We start from the raw sequence: 27005 nt of genomic DNA, 5'->3' as shown, positions 1-27005 counted from the left end.
TGTACATAGTGTTAATCATGAACCCTTGATCTTTGATCAAAGACAGATGGCTGATGTAGACTCACACGATGGTCGTCAGTGTGGTTAAACTGACAGACCAAAGTTGTTCTATATGTTTTTTTAATGTCTTTATTTGGTTGAATTGTATATGTTCTTTATCTGCTGACGCAAGATCACAGAACTGACATTACAGTTAAGAAAATTGCACCGTGGAAAACGTTAACCTAAAAATAATCAGTAGAAATACCTGTCTGGAGCACAGTATGGAATGTGCAGTGAAGGAACAATAACCTGCTTTGTACCAAATAACAGAAATTATTCCGAACTATTTGCACAGTACATAAAAACTAATGTTCCACATTTAGCACACTCCTTTGGAAGATGTCCAATACTTGGTGGGCTATATTTAAGTTTTCCAATAAACTCAACGGGCCACCAAGAAAGCTTCCATAATGGGAATGTTTTTTTTTTCTTTGTGTGTGCATTGTTTGAATATAAAAGACTAAAAAAAGAGCGACCTGATGTTACAGACTGTAATCAAAGAGCATTAAGGTTCTGATCTCCGCCCATTCATAATGCAACAGATGCATTTGTGATGGATTTCTGCATCTGCATTTTAAACTCCAATAGCTGCTGCTGCTGTTATTTTTAGAGCATCTGCAGTTCCAACGGATAGCCTGCACACCTTTAGCAGATTAGCCTAGGCTAACTTTTCTGCTCATTCATCATTTAGGCTACAGTCATATTCATATGTAGCTCTGTGTTTGTGCGCTGTGCTGTCTCCTTTTTTTGACGGGGTCCCGCGGTTTGCTGGCAGGCTGCAGCGGGGATGGCAGCAGCTCAATCCGATCGGATGAGCGTCGTACCAGTCGGCCTGGTGGTTAATATGGAATATTTGCACAGAGCGATCTGCCAAATCCATTTGCACCGGCGGAAAAAGGGAGGCCTGTAGTAGTGCAAAATAGAAAAACAGCTCATTTCGCCGTTCTTTATGGCTTCTGGCTCCGGAGATGAAGAGGGAAACACGGGGGGCGTTTCATGGAGACTCATAGGCCCAGCCCCGGAGCTTTCCAAGAAGCGCTGCCGTCTAATGCACTCCTCTCTCGGCTATGATTCCGATGTCTGCCTCTTCTATGTGAAGGGGGAGTTTTTTGCAATGGATGCTCGCTGTTCACACTCCGGTAAAAAAAAAAAAAAAAACAACAACAAAACAAAACAAAACACATTCATACCCGCTTAGATTTAGCTTTAACCTGGCCTTTAAAACGCGAGAGTAGAGCGCAGTCATAAGTTTAACATTGCAAACGCTTCACGTCGCGTTTTTATATGCAGCCTATTGAAAATGTCTCTGTGGGTGATTAACTAAAAATGAGAGAAGGCTGAGAGGGGGAATAGCATCATGCCCCCTGCTGTCTTAAGTTTTAGTGTTATGAAAGCATCGGATTTTGTAGAATAAAAATGGCAGCAGGGATTGTTATGAGAATAAACGGTTATTAACAGTTTCCCGTGTGGAAATCCAGGCGGTCCTCTGTGTGAGGGGGACATTGAGGAGGCTGACGGAGTCCTGCAGGTCTTCTGTCCCTGGCATGATTATAACTTTGATCTCAGGACTGGAAGGTCAGGGACATCACTACAGGTCAGTGATAAAGTGTGTCCTGATTGTGCTGCTTTAGTTTTACACCAAGAACGCTTTTTATAAGCAGTGTTGATTAATCACTTTATTTAACTTGCATCTGGGAGCAGTAAAATTTAGGCACCTAAATGTATATCAGGTTTTTTACATTTACTAAAAGCTGATACTAAGACCTGATTTAAGCATTCACATCAATTATCCTTTAATCTTAGACAGATGGCGTGTTTTTGATAGACAGGACATAAAAATCAAAGCTCGTCAGATGGAGTTAAGGTGATTTTCAGCTTGAGATCTTCTGTTTTGTTTTGTTCCGTTGAAAAAATCAAATTTGACATTTTATTCTCTTTTGTATTCATCATTTTCCACATATGATTTAAATATACATCACTTTATGTCACTGATGTCAAATGTTAGACCTTAAACAAAACAACATCAAACAGTGTGTTGTGACAGGCAGAGGTTTTTTGACTTGGAAGAGTGCTCCTAAAGTAGCTTAGGGAGTTGTGTTTCTTCTAACTTCTGTTTCTTTTTTTTCCCTTTTTTACAGCAACAAGTGTATGAAGTCAAGCTGGAGGATGGAAATGTTTATGTGAAGCACAGAAGTCGTCTGTCCTTACAGCCTTTTCCTCCAGATCGGAAAAGCTGATCTACCTCAGAGCAGGTGCTTCGTCCTCCTGTCCATTTGTTAGACTTCTGTAATGAACCTACTGTAGTTTGTTTTGAGACTTGTTCCACAAACCCAAGCCGTCCAAAAACATTCCTAGGCCTTATCTCTCATTTTCTCAGTTTTGTTTCTCTTGGATTGCTGTATTCTCAGGACCAAATCCAGGAGAGTTTTTTGCGTTTTTCTTGCTGCTGGCATTCGAGATGGAGAACCATGCAAAGCCACTTAACCTGCAGAATCAGCAGGTTATTGTTGATTTTTGATAACACAATAGATGCAAGATAAAGGTAGTGGATTTATGTAGTTTCATGTAATTTTTTTTCATCCTTTATAAGATAATGTCGTGATTTTTAGTGGAAATATTGCAGAGTAAATTTGGTGTGCACTTAACTTTTTTTGCCTTCAGATTTGAGCCATTTGCACTTTCCATTTCATTGTTGATCAAAACCCAGTAATTGCAGTGGATCTCACCATTTTTCATCTCAGTTCTCAAGCTCTCAGCCTCTCCGCCTTGTTGCACTGATATGCACTAACAAGCAAAAACAAATCTGTTTGTAGAAACTGAAAATCCTTCCAAATGCTGTTTATAATTCAAATATAATTTACCAAAACTCCGAACAGATTTTTTTCTGTTTACACTCCACTTGTAATCCGAGTTCTGTTGACCAATCACATTTGAGCAGGCTTCGGTTACACGCAAATAAAAAAATCCATGTGGGCAGCAAAAACAGGAACACATTCACCAAACTGCAATCTTGAAACTATCAAGTTGTTGTCTGATGATAGTTTAATTTTATATTTGCTTTGTTAACTTTATCTTCAAGAACAGAAAATAAAGGCTTGACTTGGATATCCACTGGCTGTACTGCAAGTCTTGAAAAAACGGTTATTGCACCAAGATGCTAAGTCAGCAGACTGACAGTTTGGTTTTCGAATCACAGAGGCAAGAGGAGTCATCACAGTATCCAAAATGTAGCACTATGAGTTTTTAATGCAATTAAAATTGATAAAATAACGAGTAAAAATGAGTAAAAACTGAACATCATCGTCTTGATTTATTGCAAAGAATCATCATATTTTGCGTGTTAGCATTTTCGAATAACCTGTACAGGTCTCCTTTAGTGAAGCCCACAATTTTCATCTAAGTGTCACTTTCTTTCATGGTTTACTATATTTCCTATTTTTCCAGACTTGAGAGGCACAGTTGTTTAGTTGTGCCCTTGAAGCGATGTCACATTGGAAGAAACTCTGTTCCAGGATTTATTTGCAAAACTTTTTTTTTAACCCAATTAGAGTTTAAGCAAATAGAAAACACATCAAGGACACTGTGGTTACAGTTGGTGGCAATTCTACCGCTAACACGTCTCCATCAGCATTTCTCTTCATTCCTGTCTTGTGCACAGACAGGTTTGTCTGTTACTGACGCAGTGGGATTTACGAGGAACGGTTAGTAAGGCGCCGGAGGAAGGTTCACGACCTGAAATGCACCACTGACTTAAGAAAAATGTGTTATCCTAGTTGTGCGTGTGTGTGTGTGAGCAGTGATGCCAGTGTGGGGTTTTTTTCTTCGTGGTGAGAGCAGTCACTCACTATATTTTCTGTCAGCTTCGTTTTTTGGCAGACGCACAGAACCCCGTCACGAAGGTGTCAATGACCGTGTGGCTCAACACTCCAGTTTTCCTCCCTACTGTGCTCCCTGTTGTGCAACTTTATTACAATAATAATTCCACTGGCTAAAAATGTTATGTGCACCAGACGTCTCACTGTGTTGTCTTACATTTCATAACCTGAAGGGTAATGGGCAAACAAAGTGGAGATATGGCTATTTTGTGTCAGTAGAAAAGTCAAAGTAACAGTTTGAGATTCCGCAGGAATGTTTTGAGTCACTTGAGGTACATTGGGAAAATTGGGATTCTCATCAGAATTTTGTTATGTTTCCTAAAATGTACTTTATATACTTTTGTATTTCTGATGTATGTATCTGGGTTTCATGTTAATAGAGTTAAAAGTCATTCTGGAGACTGCATACACCGATGCATTTAAATTCACCCCTCTGTTGTAAGCTAGTATCATCAGTATCATGTTTGTTGTAAACTGTGCTTATTGCTGTAAGATGGGAAAAGTAAAACTACATCTATGCATTTTATTTATTAAAAACTATATATGCATGTTAAATAAACATTTTCCAATTTTCAAACTGTTCATTTGTTAAACTTATATACACAGTTCAGAGGACAACATCAAACAAAATGTTTACACAAAATCATTTATTTACACTTGTTCGTTCGTACATTTATACCAAATTTAACACAATACACAATTTACACATAAAGACATAATTCAGAGAGAAACAAAGCATTCAGCATCTCCATGCAATAGTTAGCATTACATACTATTATCAAGAGCTGATTTATGTAATTCTTTTACTACTCAGGATTGCTTCCTGGGGTGCAGTGGCAAGTATGCAACTCTCTCCATGTCCTCCAGAAAGTGGTGGAAAGGTGTAAGGTTGACCGTCTTGTGAATAAATTATGATCTCCCTGAGACCCTGCTGGACTATACAGAAGAGAAAATGGACATGTCTGTTCACGCTTAAGTTTCTGATAAATTGTAGATGGTTTCTGGTGGATTCAGAGACTTGTGCTTTTCCGCTTTAAAGTCAGAGTGAGCCAGAAACATTTCAGTGACAGAGGCAAACTCAGGTCAAGTATTTTGAATAGAAATCCACTCCTTAGATTCTTTTTTTTCTAATATCAGTTGCCACAAAAAAACTCAAATTTTGCCAGATGGATTGAAATACACTTGAAAATCTCCAATTTTCAACCATTCAAGAATTCTGCAAAGCTGTAACTATACCAATAGTATGCTTTAGACATTAGTTCCCTGTTTTGGGAAAAACGCTCATTCTCCTCCTTGCCAGAGTTTGGAGATGAGAATAGTGATGATACCCTTACATTGGTGGGTTCATTAAAAAAAATACAGCCAGTACCCAGCTAACTCCAAATGTCAAACAATTTATTTAGAAGTTTGAAACACAAATGCATAAATCATATTCATGATTCTGACACTAAATAAAGTAAAAGTCTTGCCACTACTACTGCCAACGAGTAAAGTTTCTTTTAATTAAAAAAGGAATATTTTCATCTTCTTTTATCTGTTGGTTTCAGGCTCAAACTGTCTTTATTTGATTTTAAAGTATCTGGAAACTTTTTTTCTTGAGCGATTAAACCAAACATTGCAGAGGTTCTTTAATCTCCTTTGAAGTTCCCTAAAGACAAAGTGGCTGTTTGGAGAGCACAGCTTATTTTTCCATGCAAAGCCTTACATAATGGTTTACTCAGGCTATTATTGTTACCTTGTCCTTCAAACTCTCCTGATAACTTCTTCTCATGAATAAGCCAATTCTCCTGTCAAAGCATTCCCTGAAGAAAATCTGCATTCTTCCATGTGCAACCACTTTCAAAGCTCAAGATTCTGTAAGTGATGGGCTATGAGGCCAAAGACCACTAATATTTTCCCTTCCCTTTTTTCTTTTTCAAACCGTACCCTGAAATGATTAAACCCATCACTAGATAATCTTGCTTCTCTTCCTTCTGATGTCTTTGGTCTAACATTTCCTTTAGTTGCTCTACATCTGTTTGGCCTCTTCAGCTGACCTCACAAACTATTGCATTTTATAGGACTTATCTCTTCCTACACCTGGATTCAATCATCATCTTTCTTATGGGGTGGATGCTGTATCTGCTGCTGGGACATGTTTGTTTCCAACTGGACATCTGAACTGTTCGTTCACACACAGCCCACAGGCCTGTGATTAGAGAGGTCAATGATAATGCTGAAGTTTGCACAGGCTGCCACTCTATAGATCTCTGTTTGGAGTGCTGCTATGTGCTCCACATAGAAAGATTTACAAGTTTGAAATGATACCATTTACAGCATATTAAATGATAAATTTGTTGCACATCAGAACTAAAAATATAACAAATGAACTGAGATTTTTTTAAAAAGACATCTTCAAATGTTAAATGTGCAGAGAGCTCGGTAGCAATTTCAAAGGAAATATGTGTCCATAATACTCTTGTGCCCAATTTATTGCTGATTGCTTGAGTTCAGTTTGGTTGTTTGTGAAAGTCAAACTGTTTTTACAGTCCTCAAGAGAATATGTAATTTATTTTCTAATTAGCAGCAGGCTTATATTTACTTGTCAGCCTCTTCTGGTTTCTCCAAGGTCCATAGTGCACCTTATTCATTTTGGGATTAGTTCAGCTCGAAGGGTTTCTCCCATGGGTCTGCAGAAGCCCATACTGCAGATAAACAATAGATTTTATCACTGAGTAAACTCAATTCCTATTACTGAGTTCAGTTAAAGTAGCCAAATAGTCAATTCATGTGTCTATTTCCATATCCATATGGCGTTATAGTCTACTAACAAGATTGCAAACTGAAGCCAAAAAGATTATTGTAAAATCAGCGGATTCATGCTACAAAGAATGAAAAAAAAAAAAAAAAAAAAAACAGTGACTCAGAGAGTCAAAAGGTTGCACAACACAACTTCAGTTATTGGCTGAAAATCACACAACTAAATCAACAACAAGATTCTTGTGCAAGGTACAAATACCTTAGCCACACAACATGCAACATGAAAAACTTGTTATTTAATTCACCAGCAGCACTTTTCATGAACTGTTATAGTTTGAAACATGCTGAATTTTATTAATTCTCAAGTTTAATGATATTTATTGCACTTCAAAATATAAAGGCAGCTCATAAACACTTTGCCCTAGAACAAAAACAAAGTTCATTTAGACCCTGAAAGAGCTTCTTGTTGAGAATGAAATTATTGAGGAATAGATTATTATAAGTAACACTTTGTTTGGTGATGTTCTAATGTGGAATGTGCAGAGGGGGGAAAGGAAATTATGTCATGCTTCCAAAAACAATTATCTTTATTTTGAAGTGCCGGCTACGAGTAAGGTCCTTGCTTGTCTTGACGACAACCTCAGTCTTCCACATTTTAAGTAAGTGTGGAAGAACGTCTGTCTGAATCACAGTTGGCAATATGGTTCACTAATGAAAAACACTGAGAAGCATGACTGAAAACATTCTCTGTTCACTGGGTGGCATGCTTCACCCCACTGTCTCTTTTGCATGTTCCTCCACTTCATGGAGAGTTTCTGAGTTTGTATAAAAAGGGCTCAGTGTCTGCTTCAGACAACAAGGACCTCATGTTGGTTTCTCTCTGATCTTGAGGAAAAGCATGAGTTCAGTGGAAAGCTATGGCCAATTACCAAGTGTTTGGGGTCTACCATAGTATTTATAGTTTTTAAATTTCTGGTTTCGGGTCAAGCATCGAGACATGTCAGCAAAAACACCCACTATGGAAGTGGAATGCCACAGATTAGCTCTATAAAAGTTCTAATTTCAACCCTCAATTTAGTGTATTCAATCATAAAATGAGAGCACAGTCAATAAAAGCCAGTCACCAAGTTACATAAAGACAAATGATACTTGTCTTTTACTACTGATGGGAGAAATTAATATAACAAATTCTTCAAGTAAACATCAGACCTAATGAGTTTTCTAAATTGCTGTCTGTCTCAGGTTTGTGATTTTCATAGTAAAGGGGGAATTCACACTCATCAGCAGACAGACAATCTTCTGAACTTGATGCCATCATATGACTCTCAACTGAAGACCTAGCAATGTAAAGAAAAGATTATTATAGATATGTCATTTTGATGTGATTGCTAGTGTAAACACTGATCAAATTATATTATTTCAACCTACTTTTTATCACTTCTGTTGGCATTACTGAATGCGTGTAGATACTCTTCTCCTGGTGGTTGAGGTGACTCTGCGATTCTGGGTCCTACCCCGTTGCTCTGAAGGATAAGCCACTACCTGGGTGGATGATCTCCTCACCTGCAGACCATCTAACTCTCTCATGTCCCTCGCCATCTGAGACAAAGTTTGACCTGGGTTGGTCTGCAGACGCTGGAAAAGACTTTCCCTGTTGATTTTTCTCTCTGGACAACTGAAGGTCAGTGCAACACCAGAGTCTGACTTCATCTCTCTGGAGAAACCATCTGAGGTGCCATCGAAGCAGCGCCCAATAGCGATCTCTTTGGCCACTCTAGGGTTCTGGTCTGTGACTGTGTAAATACCATAGTTGTGTCCCAAAGGGTCAACGGGTGCTAACATGGTGAAGGCATGAGACTCATTGTTTTGAGCCACTGGTGGATGTTTAATGAGATACTCTTGTAGGAGGTTGTTGGTGTTGATCCTGCGGCAGTTACCTTGTGGAAGGATTGATATGAGGGACCGGTCCACCTCAGCTTGGTCAAATAACATGCCACTGCATTTGAACTCAACACATGCTGCTGAGGTATTGGACTCTCGCATATCCCGAGTGCTGCGAATGTCTCTGATTCCATAAAGCTGGCCCTTTGTCTCTCTGTGTGTTCCTCCCAGATTCCTTGACCTGACCATGACTTCTTTCTGTCCAAGAATTTTGATCTTGATGAAGCATGCTCTAAACTCTTGGGGGTTAGGCCACCAGGAGAGGTAATCTCCTGTCCAGGTCGTCAAATCATTCTCCTCAAAGGGAACAACATTGTATTCATACTTGTCCTTTTCTACTCTAAAAAACCTGAAATGATTAGCATCAACAGGGGCATTTTCACAAGCTATTAAATTCTGATATGGATATATTGGCCCATTGGTCTCATCAAAATTGTTTTGGTTAGGCTTTGCCAAGTTGATTTTGAAGGCAGTTTTCTTTAATGCTGGATCGTCATGGTCTGAACGCTGGTAGTCTATTTTATCTAGATAAGGTTGAGAGACTCCAATTATGTTTGGATTCATCTTTGGGGAGGAAGGAGCTGCCTCCAGTTCCTCCCCACCCAGCATTGCTGTGACATAAGCTGTGTAAGCATCAGGCCTCTGGGCATCACAGAAAGCTGGTAAACAGGCTCCATTGGGTCCTGTTATGACACTGTCAAAGCGGCCCCATGCCCTGGGATTAGAAGAATAACCAGGCTTGGGCTCCAAGTTTATCAGGCTAATCACGACACCCTCCAACTGTTCAGTAGGTAGGAACTTGTCACTCATGTAGGCACGAACTTTGACATAGCAGCGTCTATTTTCAGGCACGTCTAAATTGAAAAGTCTGCGTTCTCTGATTTCCATGTTGCCTATGAGGAATGTGCGCTCCTCGCGCTTGCTCCTTCCATGACCACCAGTAGTTGTTGTGCTGTAAGAAAAGTCGCTCTCCTCTTCCCAGACTCCTGTGTCCGGATTTAAAGACCACAGTTTCATCTGGGGTATGTGCTCTTGCATTTTGACGTGCTGTGTGTCAAGAAGGACTTGGACAGTGCCAGCTCCAAGTACCTCCTTGTTGGACTCATCTCTGAAGTCTACAGAGAACATGCCATAGGTCCTTAAAGGAAGCATGTCACCTTCATCATCCACAAAGTTAAGGTCGCCAGGGGCAGCTGCTGCAGTAGTGATGTTTCTTGGGTCAATGAATGTGACACTGGCTTTGACAGTTCCTTCGTAGATTTCTCCATTGTCCTTATGAAAAGAATTAGGAGGAATAACCAACTGCCCTATGGGGTCTTCATCCTTAATTTCTCCAAGGTCAATAAAATTGGTCTCTCCTGCATTGATATCAATTGGTGTTTGTTTTCTCATCACTTTCACATCATGGTAAATAGATCCACTTTTCTTGTCAAAGATGAACACCTTGGGCGTGTCAATAAACTTTTGACTAGGGTCAACAAAATTTACAACTAATCTCTGTGTGTCAGGGGTGATTCTTAACGTGAAGCCTCCTTGGTATCCAGTGGTACCCACTCTCTCTTTACCAATGTAGATGTGCCCAAAACGCAGAGGCTCATTATTGTCAGCTGTGACTACTCTACCACGAACCAGCACAGTTGGCTGCACACATTTCTGACAACCGCACTGTATCACAGCACGGATGGGGAGGCTGTAACTACCACAGTCAATAATTCTGCTTTCCATATTTTTAACGCTACAACAGAATCCAGCTCCATCTCTGCAGCCCATATCAAAATCTAGGGAACCAGCACATTTGTTGTGAGGGCAGCGGCCAGCATTGTAGTACTTGGAGTCAGTCCCGGGTTGAACACAGTCTATGGGTAGCCTGATGAGATGTGTTTCAGGGGTAGAATTGCATGCTGGTGCTCCTTTGTCTGTGAAATAGACAATAAATGACATTAAGCTTGTGTTCTTTCATCATCATGAAAGAAATATTGCCATAAATTTTAAGTTGACTGCTGTGTAATGTGACTTTGATGGTGTTTCGGAAGTAAATGCAGAGTTAACATATTAAAAACAGGCCTGTTCATGTTCTATTTGCTTAGCTGTATCTGCACTTGAGTTTGTCAAATATAGAATCTAGCATTAAAATAAAATTCCTGGTTTGAGGGTAATTGCATATTGATTTATAAGCATAATATGGAACAGGTATAGTAAATAGTTGGAACTTGCTGGTAGAATATATAAAAATATTTATACCTTTATTTTTCACACATGGATGCTCACATTATAAACACAGTAAACACAAACGCCCAAGGTCTACATGGCCCGAAAGTGCATTTAAGTGGCCAAGTTGGATTGTGAAATATGCATAAAATGGTAATTAGACTTCAACCTTAAGAAAAGGTTTCTTCACCAACCATCCAACTGGGAGCTGGAAAGAACGAACAATTGTTCAACAACCCACTGGCAGCATAATTATTATGCATGATGTCATGGTTGTTTGTAGTTAAGTATCCCTGTCAAGCTCACCATCTCCCGCATAAGTCAATAACTGCAAACACATGAAGCAGTTTGATTTGTAGATTGCTGTATTGCTTTGCAAGTTTCCTTTGATCGTGAATTATATAACTTATAACCTCCTGAACAGTTGTAAACATAATGTGTTATTCAAATTAAACTTCTGCATTATGTAAAAGGGGAAAAGAAACTATTGGGATGAAGGTATGTTTATCATCCCGCTCTGAGGAGCAGGTGTTGTTCTGCACACATAAAGTGTCTCCAGCCATAATGACTTTTGGAGTACAGGGATTTGTCTGTTGCCTAGAATTGATTGCTTTAGCACTGTTCCATGAAAAGCCTGTTTGTTAATCTGTGTCTTAACTAACAAGCACCTGGAGAATATAAGCTGTGTATGTGGGGTTCTCCCACATGGATGTGGAAAGACATACTTGTCTGAGTCTGAGAGAGAAAAGAAACATAATTTATTGACAATCTTGGGTTTCATCTCAACACTGGGTGTTCTGGAAAAATTGGGTTTGAGGTTTTACAGTGTCCAGAGCCCTCTCACACAATAAAGAATCCCTGTTTAGAAAGCTGTAGTTTCAACCAATGTAAACACAATAAAAACCTATTCCTCCAGGCTCTGCCAGATCGTAAGACTGATATTTTTCATTTTCCCATGTTGGTTTTTTCAATGAAAGATAGATTATTAACTGACTTTCTCCTCTCTTTCAGTTGTAAGCCACTGTGGTTTTGTTTGATTCCTCTTAATGCGTAGACATGGCTCATGGATGACTTGGTTTGAGCTCAGCACTGACATTCCTCTTTAACTGTGTATTCAATCTCTGAGGCAGCTGCTCTTTATACAGTAGAGTTGTGGTTGTTTGCTTTTTGTCAGTGGTTATACTTGAACCAGTGCAAGACATTGACTAAATACGTCATTGTCAAATGCACTGGGGTGGTAGCCATCCCGAGCTATAATCCCTGTGTGCCGCTTTCTATCATCATAGCAAATTATTTCTTCTCAGTCTGATGAAGATGAATTACATTTTACCAGAACTTTACTATTTTTCACTTAAAGAACAACCTGAAAACACAAAAAAACCACTGATATTCAGTATTCTGCATGCAGTACATGTAAATACACTATTCAACTTTTTCCAAGGGTCAGATATCTGTCATTCTCTTAGCAGGACTACATAAATACTACTAGTCTGCATTTCATAAACTTGGTGCGGAGGTGGCGCATGGCCTAGGGAAAAAACCTACTTAATTTTGGTGCCAATCCAGATCAGTATCTTCACTTACAAAACAACTAAATGGGGCATTAGCTCTGGCAGAGGAAGTGGTTTCTTTGTTTCTGCCCTTCTTGTTTGGTGCTACACATACCAATTACAGTAAGGAAGGCGGGGGAGGACTTGATGCTTCCTGCAGGGCTGCTGGCTTTACAGTAATACTGTCCCGACTGCTCTGGCTTCAGATCTCGCAGTACAAGGTCTTCTTCATACTTGTATACCTTCCTGTCTAGCAGAGTCCCATTGTGATACCTTGATAAACAGACACAAAGAAGGAAACAGAGAGAGTGATTTGTTCTTCACTTTACTTTTTTACATTATTGCGGAATGTTTATTGAACTTTAATCGGCTAAGCAATTATATTTAAAATTATATCTAAAATATGCCACCAATTATACATATTTTGATAATTTATGCTAACAATGACTGTACAATACGACTTTCATAGGGAGATTTATCCGATGACTTTAGTTTATAGAGCTTATGTTTTAGTTTTATGACCTGTAACTTAAAAACTATACATTTCATAAGTGTAGGAAGGACTGTAACTATTTTTTGAGTGTTATTCTATGAGAGTGTGCCAACAATGATGTTCATCTCACCAGTAGTATTTGTCAGGTGTTGGTGATCCTGTTGCCTTGCAGCACAACAGCACCCGTCCTCCCTCGTAACGCACTTTATCCTCTGGGTGCTTCACAATGTACGGCTTTTCTGTGGAAAGCAGAATGGAGCAAATCACCAAGACTTTACTCTGATTGTTGTGAATGGTGCCGCAGGTCATAGAGAGCTCATAAAATTCAAACATTACACTTTATTCAGTCTCTGAGCTTATGAAAAATGATTGTTGAGGGAATTGCCTTTTCGAAAGCAGCTCAAGTCTATTTTTATTTGGTTTCCATGCAACCAAGTCGCTGCTCAAGGCTATGTAAAGTCTCACAATAGTCCAGACTGTTTATGTTGTAGAGCTGTCAATTTCCTGTTTTCAGTCGTCTGAGAATATGATTGAAGGATTTGTAGACTATGTGGAATAATAATAATAATGCTAGTCTTGTAATAATACCTATTTAAAGAACAATCCAAAAGTATGTAATCATTTTTCTTTCATTTATCTGCACTTACCGGCTGATCTAAGAATAGCCCGGACCCAGGACATGCCTGTGGTGTTACTGGAAGTGGACACAGTGATAGGGGCAAACTTCTCCTTCCTGATGGTGATTAAAGTTGGGCTGGAAGAGCAGATTCCTAGGAGCTTAAAGTGACCCATAGCATCTGTACGGGCACGGATGACCTTGGGATGGCTGGCTAGTGACACAAAGGCTCCTGCCACAGGGACACCAGTCACACTGTGGATATCACCATGTAGGATGTGGCCTTTACACACACAGTGACTGCAGTCTTCACTGGGATGGCCTTCAGTGCACACATACTGGCATTTGGCTTTTGTAAAGAAATCATAGAGATGTTAGCACATACTGATCAAGACGCCAAAGTAAAGCAATGCCTGACTACAGCTAAATGCAGTGTGGCTTTGCATACCTGGGCATGGAGTCTTTCCACATTTCTGGATTTCAACAGGCCGTCCCACACACTGCACTGTCGCTGAAGTCCTTGCACAGGTCCTTCTCCTAATTCTGCGACCTCCACCACAGGTCACTGAACATGACCCCCAGCGACCCCATGGACTCCATTTAGCTACAAAAAGACACAACGGAAGGGAGTTTCAATGAATCATTCTATCAAACGGATTGTTAACTCCCTTGTGCTGCACTATAGGATTTGTAAAGGATTTAGCTGCATTCAGAACTTTACTGAAACAGCTTCAATCAATAAGACTGCTGTAGAGACGGCTGCCTGAAAACACACAGCAGCAAATGGCACATGGGCATTTACAATGTCAAAGTCTTTACAAAACTAAAGGTTTTAATTGAACAGTTTCACTTATACTTATAACTGTATTCATAAGGATGAGAAATAAAATATTTTATTCAAAAGCCTACCGAATGGTTTAAAAAGAACATTGTGAGGAATTCACCAATAAAAAGGGACATTATGAATCACTTTGTTGATTAAAATAGTTTATGTGTAGTTCAAAGACCATATTCTCTACAGTAGATTAGGGAACTGTCAGAAATTTGGTGGTGATTGATTTTTGGCTGTTACCTGTACATGGTGGGGTGATGCACTCTCTTCTCTCTGAATGGTGCCCCTGACATGCTGGCACCAACAGCAGAGGCATGGGCTGTGCGCTCACGCATTTCCTCCGACGGACTTGGACACCCACGTCATTACAAACTGTGGTTGAACAGGGGCCCCACTCACTCCAGTCAGTCCAATAGCTCTGCACTAAAAACATATTACAGAGGACAGAGGGACATTTTAATCTTGAAAGATGTAGCTATGCACCACAGATGGTGCTAAAACACACAAGTACGATGTTTAATATTTGTTGAGTTTTTGTAGTGTTTTGGCTAAATATTCATATCTGTGAAGAAAAAGCTTCCGCAGCCCTGGGCTGCTGTAATCAGCTCTACCTGGGGGGCACTGGAAGCGAACATGGTAGTTAGAACAAACGCGACCATGTGGCTGTTCCTTGTTGATGCACCAGAATCCCTTCTCCAGACTTGAATGAACCACTTCCCCAGTTTCTGCCGCTGCCACCCAGTCTGTAGTACGAGCCTCCATAGCTGTAGGCCGTGCACAAACTCTCTCTCTGTAATAGAAACGAATTGCCTCCAGGCGCTCATAGTCTCCATTTCCCCCAGGATGGTCAATGTTGAACCAAGATGTCCATTCAGTCACGCCTGGAGGCACATCAAGGGAAGACGTGGATGAAAACCACAAAAATAGAACATTAGAAAAAAATAATAATTGTGGTGTGGAGGTTGGAGCTAGTTTTACATGGGGGGACACTGTTAAGAATTAAGAAAGACTTGAACAGCAGGGATGGGTTACAAGCTTTCAGAGGTCTGCAACTATCATCTGAAACTGACTTCATATACTCCAGGGAGCTTTGTATTGTTGAGGATCTTTCCATGCCCCCTGGCTTGAGTCATGAGGCATTCTGTTTAGTTTTCCATCTGTGGCATGTTCTGAAACCTGAACAATTTCCTACTGAGAAACATGAGGAATTACAAATAAAAGGAACCCATTAGCCACATGTGATAGATTGTTTTCCTTTAAAAGTAAAGCACTGCTTTACTCCCAAAAAATAATGTCCACCAAGAATTGGTGGAGGGATTATGTGTTACAGACAGCTGTTTCTGTATAGTTAGAAAACTGTTGTTTATTGAAAGCTTAATGCTCTCAAACTTTGAAGAAAATGCTCCTAATTGTATTAATGTTGTGGTTTAAAGCTGTTCACATCACGGAAAGCTGACTGAGACAAACGATCCTCCCAGCTATGCTAACAGTGAATGATTAGAAAGCAGCTTAGTCATACATCTTTTGTACAGAAAGGTCTTTTAGTGTTACACCTCTATCTGTTCTTAATAACTGCTGAAAAAACTGTGATATGATTCCACTGAGCTCCAAGATAACCTCATCCACATAAGTAATTATAGTTTTAAAAACTCCCACTCTTTGTTTTACTTCACTGATCAGAAACACAGTTTCCATAACAACAGGCCCTTAGGGGAACAAACAGGAATTATTATGGTGCACTGAATGATTTTTAGTTAGCTTTGGGTCCAGACTTGAGCCCTGTCTTTATTTGCTTCCATTATTCCATTGATAAAAGTATCTGTAATTAAGTATTTTTGTAATTAACTATTATTACTACTGTAGCCAAGGATGTCTAGACAGCATCGCTGGATGAGTTAGACAAAGTTAAAAGGAGCATCTTTTTTCTATTATTTCCAAGCAGATGTGTTCGTAAAAGCAATGGACACCATACAAAGACAAAACACACTGCGTCTAAAATTATGTCTCGGCCTCATGCCTTGGAGTTTAAAGTTTGCTGAGTTATGAGTCTGCAAAGGAGTAAAATCTCTGAGGTAACATCTTTATCGGGCACTAAAGGATTTACCTTGAGTCTTTAAAGTTTTAGTCACAGCCATTAGTAAGGCTGCTAAATCAGCAAGTCAAATAGCAATAACGAGCGTACTGATAGTTTTATAATACTGGCTGGAATCTGCCTGCACTTTTGCTTTCAGCTGATATTTAAATTCTCACAGTTTGAAAACGTTTGCCAAAGAATTAGCTCTCAATCTCCCTCCGGTACCTGTTGTCTGTGAGTCAGCGTGCATGTTGAAGGCCACTCTCCGTCTCTTGTCTGAATGACTCTCACTTCTCACAGATCCTGCGTACACAAGAAAACAGCTGGTTATAGAGCGAGCTTACGCTTTTTGTCCTTGAGAAACTTTGAGAAGAAAGAGAAGAAATTCTAGAAGTCGTGTGTTGGAGATGAGAGTGTGTTACCTTTTTGAAAATATGTGTACTTGTGCTTGCTTAAATTACACTATTGATAAAATCAAGTTTTCAATGTGTGTGCGTTTTGAACAGCTGCTGAGATTTACTCCAATTTTGTATGGACACATGCACGTTTTGCTCTTTCTTCGAGGCAAGGAGACTTTCTGCTTAAATGACAACAAACTGAAGATTTATTCCCTTTTCTTTCTCTCCGATGTAAGTTTTCATCAGTGTCTATCCATCACTCTTCTTTTTTCCTATATTTCCCCTTTCCCTCCTCTCTGTCTTCTCTTTTATCATAGCTGTTCTTCAGCAGCGGCAGTCTCTTATCCCTCCATCTATCATCTCCCCCAGACATCTTTGTCATACGTCTTTTCATTCTTTAGTCCTTCTTGCCCTCCTCTGTCCTCCCTTCTCCTCTTGATCCATCAATAAGCACCCACTGTTGAGGATGCTAATGAACCTTCAGTTGAGAAAATCTGAACCTGCAGAGTCATCTGATATTCTGTGCAGATGCCAAGCATGTAAACCTTACTTTAACTTTCTGTTCACCTCTTTCTCTTACTCAAACACATGCATATAGGCAGCAATTTCATGCCAGTTGTTTTTATTTGAAGGATGTATGACTGTACAATATGTATTGCACAGAAACTGCATGCCTATATCACTAAATAAGTCTTACATCATCTTCTTGTAAACGCGTGTGTTCATACACACAGCAGTAGATGTAAGCAGTAAGCAAATACTGACCTTTTACAAAAAGAATGATATTAAAGCTGGCATTCATGTAATTTTTTTCTCTTTGATTTATTAAGCATGCACCGTACATTTTCACGCATGCTTTGATGTGCAATGAATCATTTTCCTGCGGTACAAATTTTTTTATGTTTTGAAAAGTGTCAGTTGTTTGCTTGACATTTCTTCTTTCGCTTGAAACTCTGGGAAGAAATGTGAAATGTGACCATGCGGAAAAAATAAATGTCAGTCTGTGACAGAAACAAAAAGTGGCTTATGTTGCTTCAGTGTGCGTGTGTGAAATGTGCAAGCGCTTAGAACTGTGGGAGAGACACTGCTGAGTTTACGAGCAGAGACGCCCAGCACAGAGACCAGTATCGATCCCAGTCCCCGCTGGTTTTACAGCTCGCTTCAAGTCTTTAGTTTCATGCCAGCACATTTCTTTTCAAGCCCTGATGGCTTTTGATAGATTTACCAAAAGAAGGATAACAGTTCAGCAGGACACACATCAACTTCACTTTTTAGGGTAACGTAGACTGTCAGCTGACCTTCATGGTTGTTGATTTTTTTTATGCCCTTGGCTTTAAAAACCATTGATATTTTTCCAGATCAGCTTTGTCTCTCTGATACCCTGGAATGACTTATAAACAGAAGCAAATGCTTTCACACTGATCTGGTGAGCAGATGTGGCTCTTCCTGCAGATTTAGTTTAGTAAATCAGTTCAAATAGTTTTTCACAATTTTCTTTTGTCTCCCGAGCAGGTAAAGCACAGTTTTTCTCAGTGACATGTTGCTCACAAATCATCAACACATCCCAGAAACAACATCAGAGATCCCTGTCCAGAAGCGCAGTCCTGGGAACAACTAAGATACTGCGCAGGACCCTCAAGCTCCCAGGCCTCCGGTAGAGGACCCGAGCTTGAAGGATAGACCGCTCGCAGGGGCGAGAGGGGAATTTTTTTAAATTTATTTTTTATGTGTGCGTGTGTGTGTGAACAAAGAAGCCTTTTGTTTCTTTTATTAAAAATGAATTAAAACTCCTGTGGCTAATTAATAATGCTCCCCATTCTGAAGTGCATGTTATTTCCAAGAAGTTCCAAAACACTATTTCGGCTCCTGTTACATAACATTTTTCTTTCCTTTTCACACCAGAGCAAAGGGAATTCACAGCAGAACCACGGGATTATCATTTCAAGATGTCTGATAATGATGAAAATGAAATGGCAAACAATTCGGTGGATTTTATAGGGTGACTAATGGTTTTAGAAAGCAGACAGAGGAAACCCAGATTAGCTACAGAAGAAGGCAAATGTTGGCGTAGTGACCTCAGTAATGGCTGGGATGAACTGGCTTGGCTCCCACAGCGCACTCAAAGCTTATTGTGCTTCTGAGGGATATGTTAACACTTTATGAATTTTAAATGCTAGGGGATTTTATTGGGGCACTGCTTCATGCGGCTGGTATGTGAGCGAATTTACCTCATCAAGAGGCAAGTAACACACATTTTTCAAGCCAACGGGAGCAAAGTTAGAACTTCTTATTTCCTTTTTATGCTTTAGGAAAATACACCCTAAAGGGACTGACTGGTGCACTATACCTTGTTCATGTGCTCCTTGTGGGTTTGGTTTTGTGAACAGAAATGTCTTTACGCTTTGACTTTTTGCAGCTGCTGTTACACAGCCCAAACGTTGTGTATGTTGCTTCTGATTTTCTGATTTAACGGCCCATTTGGCGCTTGTCAAATCACAGCTGAACAATAAACTTCTTTTATGACATGACAATGTTGCAGTTTAGCTTTGTTTAGATCGCATGGTTAAGTTTAGGAAATAGACGCAGTTTGGTGGAAACGCGAGGCTGTCCTGTTAGAAACGACTGCGTTAGTCATTTCGAAATGAAATATGTTTACATTCAAGTGCCAGCAGCTTTAGCCACACTCACTGTGACCCTCATAAACCTTGGACAAACCTTGGACAAGGTAACAAGATAGCTGCACTGGTGCGTTCGGACAGATCTGCATCCTTTTCCATATATAGCAACATGGTAAGTTCCTGAATACCAAGCAATGTCACTTATATGTCTGAAACACAGCTACTGGATTACTTTTCATCCACCGCTGCATTCATTGCCCTCTTTATCCACCATAGGTCTGTTGTGACAACTGCAAGTCTTATTTTAGAGAACTAGCTTTGGGTTCAATGATTTACGTCACAGTGGTTCATTCTGAAATACAGCTTCTATTAATAAGCCGTGGTGCCTTTGTGAAAGACAGCCTTGCTCTCCTTCACTTTCTGAGTGAGAAATTTCTGCCTTAGCCAAAATCTAATAAAAAAGCTGCTGAAGAGTGGAACTGTGGAGAAAATGGAGGACCTTATGAAGTTGCACCCAACACGATTTCACTCATATTAGGGAGGTATGGTTGTGCCAGATGCAGGCTGGCAGACAGATGAGGCTTAAGTAAAAGGTCTGGATCCTGTTTATTTATAATATTCCAGATCCCTACAAGAAGGAGAAGATGTAAAAACACCGGCATGCTTCCTCGTGTTACATAACCTACTAGACAAAGCAAAGCTGGCGCAAAGAATGGGGTTATGCTTTATTTGTTGATGTTGCTCATGCTCGGGCTCAGGAGTGTGTGCAATAGCAGCTGCCACAGGAGTGCGCGAATTAAGTTAAAAACAGAGGCATTCCATGCATGAACTGTGTATGTATTGTGTGTGGGCCTGTGTATGTGATGATCCGTTTGCCATGTCATCTGGAAGTTGTTTATGCGTTTGGCTAGCTCCTTAGCTGAGGTGTGTGTGGTTTCAGAAAAGTCTGGTCTTTCTCTCAGTGCCTATCTCGCTCTCTTTACCCCAAAGTTTCTTCTTCTTCTCAAAAGTCTCTCAAAACTTATAAACATCTGTAGCTCCTTAAAATCAGCACTTTTGTCCGTGACATTAACTAATGGTGGAAACCAACCACATGATTTAAGGATTTACAAAAGTATAACAGAGGATTTGTGTATTTAAAGGTAGGTATTTGTGGAAGACCGCATTGTTTCCTTGGTACTATTAAAAACAGTTCGTCAGTGTTGAATTTCTCAAGAAAAAATATCTGGAGGTTGAACTTCTCCACCTGTGCACAGGTACTGAGCCAGAAGCTGAAAATGTAAAGCAGCTGATTAATCCTGCAACAAATAATTTCTTGGCATCTCTTCTTGTGTCTGTACACATGAGTAGAAAAGAAAAGCAATGAAAGATGTGATTGTGGCTTGCTGCATGTCACTAATGGGAGTTTGCGCCTTTTTGTTTGATTCTATGTAATCTCTGTGTCAGTCATTAAAGTCAGCTGGCCAGACAGCTCTGTGCTTTATAGCAGACAGTGGTCAGCATCTGGAGAACTACCCCTCCGTCTGACTAACAGCCCTCCAGCTACTCACCAACTATTTTGGCTTTGCAGAGAAGAGAAGAGAAGAGAAGAGAAGAGAAGAGAAGAGAAGAGAAGAGAAGAGAAGAGAAGAGAAGAGAAAGAGAAAGATTTACACCCGAAGGTGGTAATACCACTGTTTTCCCCTCTAAGTTACAGTGGGCATGCAGCAGCAGCTGCCAACTTTAAATAGAAAAACAGCTCATAAAGCTCTAAGCTCTAAGGTGTGTGGAGAGGGTGACTGAGAAATAAGGCGAGGAGAGAATGTTTGATGGAGTAGGACAGGGGGAAGTAGGTAGAGAAAGGTGGAGGAGGGAGTGTGATTGAGGGAGAGACAGAAGGAAGAAAGGTGGGGAAAGTATTTGTGAGGAAATACCTGAGGGAGACAGATTAGAAACAAAAGGCGAGCAGATGAAGACGAGCGGACAGATGGAGACACACAGTCGTTACTTTAGCAGTGGATTGAATGCAGTTATGAAGGCTGAACTGGTCATCAAAAGTGAAAAGGAAAGAGTGAAAAGCTGGCCAGTGTGACTGTGGAAAAAAAGAGGGCAGTAAAGTAATTTTACCTGTGCTCCTATTACTCTTTTTTATTCCATTTTGTCATTAAGCCGAGCACAAACCAAGCAGGTGGAAAAGTGGGCCACTGGGTTTGTGATTATTGCACCTTGTTTCCAAGGTGACTGCGTTTATATCTTTAGGGACTGCTCCCAGTGTTAGAGGGTGAAATAAGGACAAAAATGCACCACCTCACTGCAAGATGTGGATGTACTGCTAAAGGAGCGTGGCATGAGGTGTTAAAATTTTACGATCCATTTTAAGGTTGGAGTGTTCTGTTCAGTCAGAGTCAGTATGAATCACCATTTATACATACACTTTCACTGGTCTCTCATCTTTTGATATATACTCATCAGTGAATGGCATAAAGACATTTACAGTTCAGAGGCTTCAGAGCCCAACAAGACATGGAGACTATTAAGGTGTATTCACACTCATTTGCTTTTATGAACTGCCAGCTCCCTTACTTTGGAAAAAAAGAGAGAAAAAGCTAATGTGAAGCAGCTGTAAGGCGAAGAGAAAGTGACAGCTCTGGAAAAAGTGCTGCTACTGGTGTCATTCAGGAAGAATGGCAAACTTTCAGTGGATGATAAGAGTGAAGTTTGCTGGGAAGAACTTCTAATCTCATCTGGAAGAAACTGTGTTGTGCTAATGTCTGCAGATAACCAACACTTAACCAGCATTAAAAACTGGGAGCTACATTAGAAAAATAGTGCGAAAAAGCTGTAATTTCAAACTGAGTGTTGGTCGAATAATAAAAGCTGGACGCAATTTTCATAAAGCAGGCCTTCCGTTTGCTGATAGTGGCAGCTACTGTGCTGGGGCTTGGTGACACACGCTTTGTTTTCATAATCATGAAATTGTTGTTTTCACGACCTCTTCTCCTTAACATCCCACTCCATCTCCATCCATCTCCTTTGTGTTACTAAGAGTGCTGGAAAAACATGCATATGGCTTTAGATTCGAGATTTCGAGATAAAGAGGTAATACGGCAGTCTTATCACACGTTTCCATCACTTCAAAGGATGTTACTTTGACTTAGTTTTACATTGCTAGAGACTTACTATACCCATAAAAAGTATTTCTACTTTCCTAAACCTAACCTCAAACTACATCTTCTTCTCAAGATTTTTGGATTTACAATACGGACTCTATGACTTTACATCCCCAGAAGGGAGTAGGCTGACTTTGAACACAGATTAATGTCCCTACAACGTAAGTAATCCAAGCACACACACACTAATCATGCACTACTCTTATCATATGAGCTCATCTTCAGACATTTGTCTAAATTATTTCAACATCCTGCTCTGACATCCTTAGGGAAATGCCGTCAACTTGGGAACTCTACAGTTACTGTCGGTTGTGCGGCACATGTGTTAATACTCATAAACTGGCCCTCTTTCTTGTGTGATTATGAAAAGAGAATTGAAAATTGCTCAAGGTTCATTTTCAACATTTGTTTCACGAGCATCATTTTGTTGGCAAATCTGTAGTTACAACAATTTCTTGGGATTGTGTCATTCCGCCATGATAATAACATATTAGCAGTTCAATCATCAATCTTCACCTACCTTGGCTCAGAGCCACCGAGGCCAGGAAAGACAGCAGCAGCGCCACTTTATTTAATCCCAACATTGTGCTGGCGTCTTCTGTTAGAGACGATTCCCTACAGCATCGATACGAACTAATTCAGCTCTCAGCTGAGCGTAGCTACTTCAGGTCCTCAGGTGTGACTGAGGCTGCTGTTTGGGCAGACTCTTGCCTCTGCTCCTTCGTGTGAGTTGAGTTGCTGAGCTGGAGACAGGAGCTCAGCCGTTTTTAAAAGAAGGGGCATCGGGACTGCACACCAATCCAGCCCCTCTCTCCTCACCATTGGCCAGTGAAATGCAACATCTGGGTCCCCCATATCATGGTCCAAAAAAAGGTAAGGGTATGGTGGGGGAAGAGAGGGGAAGGAGCACACACACACACACACAGGGAAAGAGAAGGCAAATGTGTACATGTGTCTGTGGTTACTGAAAGTAAGAGGGTGCTTTCCTGTTCTTCTTAGCTTTTTTTCACTATTTGTGGCTTATTTAAAGCATTACTTGCATTTGTTTAACTCAAGGGTTACATTGATTTGTAACCCCCCTCCACCCTATTGCACCAGCAAATACATATTTAGCAACACAACAGGTGTGTGGCTTCACGTGTGTGTTTCCAGCTTTAAAGCTCTATTCTAGTTTCTATGTGTGTCTTGTCATGCAAAGAATTTTAGAACTTTAATTCCGGATGATTGAAAACTCTATTTTTATTTTTTCTCTTGCTTTTTTTAAAAGGCATTTAAAATATGAAGGTCTAGCTGACACAACACATTTTCTTGTGATTTGCGATAATAATTCAAGACTGTGTTTATAAATAAGAGATGACAGTTATAATCATCTTCTGTAAATTGTCATGTCCTTCGCTGCCCCCCCTCCCAATCTGTGTTACCTCTGTCTTACCAGCAGACATGGGACAGTGCCAGATGCTGCTCTCCCTCGGGTTCAACTTCTGGTTTAGTTTTGTAACTCTTTAGCAGTTGTTGATTGCTGGGTGATGCACTGCCAAAGAGTGGAAGTGGCGTCATATGGCATGCCATTCAGGAAAGTCCTCAGAGCGCAGACACGAGACATACTTATGAGGTGCAATGTACTTGGGCTCATTTACAGGATGTGAAGTGTTTTATTTGGTAAAGATCCTCATAAAAGCAATGGAAATTAAAAACACTAATTAGGCTGAACTGTTTAAACATCCCACTGGGTTAAAACTTTTAAAAAGGTGTTAAAAAGTCCCCAGAGTCCCTGTCTGCATCTTGATAAAGACTAAAGATAAGTTCAGTTAATTGGCTGAAAAGTAATGAGATTTATGTTTAAGTTCAATTCTGAAATCTAGAAAAAATGTGCTTTTAATGCTAATCTTGTTATCAGTTACTTTTCACATTAAGAGTTTCCTGTTAAAATGATACAAAATACAATGCACTCCTAAAGAAAGCACCAGTGTTTTCTGAACCTCCTAACTGCACCAGCCACCCACCTTCACCCTTAGCTCCCTGGCAAATGAAACTGGCTAAGAGGATCGTAAGGTTTCATATATCAGATGAGCTGTTAGCAGCTCAACCAAACAAACAAGTCCACAAAATAAATACAGATTTGTGTATCAGAACTTTGTTTTTCCTTCTTTCCTCTCTCATTAATCATCCAGTGGCCCCCCACATTTTTTCTTGTGACCTGTTAGACAGGCCTGCCCCCTGGGCTGGCAACCAGTGGAGTACCAGCACCAGCTCCATCTCAGACAGCTGAAATATGAAATACTTCTTAATGAGGTAAAGACTCATTTTCCACCATTGCATGTGGATTACAGTTCACCAAGACAATATTTATGAAATAGACTCTCATGAGTTCTCAGTTCTGTCACGAAGAAATATTAAGACATGCATTTTTATTCTATATTTACTCAAGCTGTTTTGTGTTGTTTTGCTTGTAGTTTACTGTTGTTTATAGTACTCATACTCATCCCTAATTTCTTTTGTTTCCAAGGAGCCAGACTTTTTTGTAAGTTTTTAAAGTGGTTAACAGGAGATTGAGGAATAGTTCTCCAGGCTTTCTAAAGTTCTTTCAAAGTTTTTCTTTGGACATTGGCTGCTTTTCCATTCATTTTGTGTCCAGTCTTTGTACTTGAACACTTCCAGAAGAATGCTTTTTAAGCCGCTTAGTACTGACCTATGAATTGTTCAAGCATCAAAAAGGAATGGCATGGTGTTGTGTCCACACATAACAGACAACAGACAAAGATAAGACTGTCTAACCGGCATAAAGCACAAATTTTTCACCACCAAAAAAACACATTCTGAAACAGTTATTAGTCAAAACCCTGCATGTTTTGGCATGGTATGCTGAGTACCCTTGAAATTTTGAGGAAACAAAAAGTGGGAGGCCTAAAAAAACTGGCCAATATCTTAAAGTTGTGTCCTTAAGAAATAGGAAAAAAATCCAGTATACTGAAAAAAAGGGATTGGCCATCTTTTGGATTTATGTAAGCATCTTGTGTGTATTTAACACAACTGCCTCATTCTTTAAAGTTAAGTGTGACTATATAGTGCAGAAACTACATGCAGAGAGGGTAGATTAAATTGTTCATATCATGTTCGAGTGAAGTAAGTCAATAATATCGCAATGTTAAATCTCGCGACACCGCACGGGATTTCAGTCTTGCGCCCGTTGGATCGTGGTTTGAGGAAGGCGTCCATTTCAGTCAAGTCGAGCAGCCGCCTCTACTTATTTCGGTATACCAAAAAAAGTAAATTGGGTTGTTGTCATATTAAAAAAGTCTACCTTGTAATTTGAACACACAAATTTCATGTTTCTATCTTGAACGTAATTAAATCATGTAGGATCTGTATGAAATTCAACAACTTAATTTGTTCTTGTTGAGTCTAGAGTCTAGTAAGAGTGGTTAGTTGCCTGGACTCATGAAATTCACAAGATTGCAAACTGCAGGAAAATTACTGGAGTTATAAGAAGCAGACAACTACACACACACCTCGTGTATGCTATCGCTATTTATTGTGGTTTAACCTGTCAAGGACAAAAATGTATAAGAAAATTCTGCATCAAGCCTTGAAATCATAGCTTTCCTACTTTTGTTAAGCCTGGATTGGTGGCGTGGTGGATGCTATTGCCTCACAGCAAGAAGGCCCCGGGTTCAAATCCACAATCTGGCTAGGTTGTAGTGGTTTCTCTCTGGGTATTCTGGTTTCCTCTCACAGTTAAAAGCCATGCAGTTGTTAGAGTTAGGCTAATTTGTGATTCTAAATTACCTGTGAATGTGAGTGCAAATGGTTGTTTGTCTCTATGTGATAGACTGGTGAGCTGTCCAGGGTGTACCCTGCCTCTTACCCTATCACTTCTGCGTTATGCCCCTGCAACCCAGATAAAGATAGGAGGGTGGTAGTCGTTGTAGATCCATTCAATTCTTATGTTAACCAGACTCTAGTTGAACATTATGTAATATGAAGACAACATGTAGTATTTAAGTGACCAAGTAGTACTGGGCTAAAAGTTATTGAATAGTGTTGAAATAAAATGACAAAACTGCGAAGGATTAAAATATTCCAAGAGCTCACCTTACATCATCTAAACATGTTTCGATCGCGTTTTATCAACACAAAATGCACAGGTTTATTGAATATGAATACGTGTTGATTTAACTCAGTTGTTTCAGTTTCTGCCAAAGCAAAACAGTTGCGTGCAATCAATGTCCAGTATTGAATTAAGTAAATCCAACATAGCCTACAGGCCTGACACGAGGCCTGAGATGCATAATCAAGCTACTGGTCACTGAAACATTATCAAAAATGCTTTCAGTGGAAGGGTGGCTGTGAAGAAGTTATTCTTAATAAGGCAAGCAGGTAGAAAAGAAGTGGACTTACAACTGGTGCGATGAAGCAATGAATCCAAATGTTAAACTTTTGGTTCAAATATATGTACAGAGCCTGGCCCTT

At 40.0% G+C, this 27005-nt stretch overlaps 2 protein-coding genes across 2 annotated transcripts; one reads left to right on the top strand and one right to left on the bottom strand.

Moving 5' to 3' along the window:
• Positions 1-102: 102 nt before the first annotated feature.
• On the top strand, positions 103-6812 carry si:ch211-212d10.2 (uncharacterized protein LOC557710 homolog). The gene is made up of 3 exons (XM_031749577.2): positions 103-1181; positions 1521-1636; positions 2181-6812. Exons 1-3 carry the CDS (start codon positions 992-994, stop codon positions 2277-2279), a joined length of 405 nt encoding a protein of 134 aa, XP_031605437.1. The 5' UTR covers positions 103-991; the 3' UTR covers positions 2280-6812.
• On the bottom strand, positions 4550-23252 carry cilp2 (cartilage intermediate layer protein 2). The gene is made up of 10 exons (XM_039607258.1): positions 23056-23252; positions 16596-16673; positions 14908-15177; positions 14537-14719; positions 13913-14068; positions 13496-13813; positions 12979-13087; positions 12471-12628; positions 8085-10513; positions 4550-7993 (listed from the first exon to the last, which is right to left on the bottom strand). Exons 1-9 carry the CDS (start codon positions 23117-23119, stop codon positions 8106-8108), a joined length of 3744 nt encoding a protein of 1247 aa, XP_039463192.1. The 5' UTR covers positions 23120-23252; the 3' UTR covers positions 4550-7993; positions 8085-8105.
• Between the last annotated feature and the right edge of the window lie 3753 nt (positions 23253-27005).

Source organism: Oreochromis aureus, linkage group 23 (assembly GCF_013358895.1).
Source record: "Oreochromis aureus strain Israel breed Guangdong linkage group 23, ZZ_aureus, whole genome shotgun sequence".
Taxonomy (NCBI): domain Eukaryota; kingdom Metazoa; phylum Chordata; class Actinopteri; order Cichliformes; family Cichlidae; genus Oreochromis; species Oreochromis aureus.
The sequence above is the reverse complement of the archived record's forward strand: the minus strand, read 5'-3'. Positions and strand labels throughout refer to the sequence as shown.

Excerpts from the sequence above, each read along its gene's own strand:
- si:ch211-212d10.2 (XM_031749577.2), top strand. The coding sequence starts at position 992 with ATGGCTTCTGGCTCCGGAGATGAAGAGGGAAACACGGGGGGCGTTTCA. Across the intron at positions 1,182-1,520 it reads TGCTCGCTGTTCACACTCCG|GCGGTCCTCTGTGTGAGGGG; the intron begins GTAAAAAAAAAA and ends GTGGAAATCCAG. Across the intron at positions 1,637-2,180 it reads GGTCAGGGACATCACTACAG|CAACAAGTGTATGAAGTCAA; the intron begins GTCAGTGATAAA and ends CCTTTTTTACAG.
- cilp2 (XM_039607258.1), bottom strand. The coding sequence starts at position 23,119 with ATGTTGGGATTAAATAAAGTGGCGCTGCTGCTGTCTTTCCTGGCCTCG. Across the intron at positions 15,178-16,595 it reads CGCTGACTCACAGACAACAG|GCGTGACTGAATGGACATCT; the intron begins GTACCGGAGGGA and ends ATGTGCCTCCAG. Across the intron at positions 14,069-14,536 it reads CATCACCCCACCATGTACAG|CTAAATGGAGTCCATGGGGT; the intron begins GTAACAGCCAAA and ends GTCTTTTTGTAG.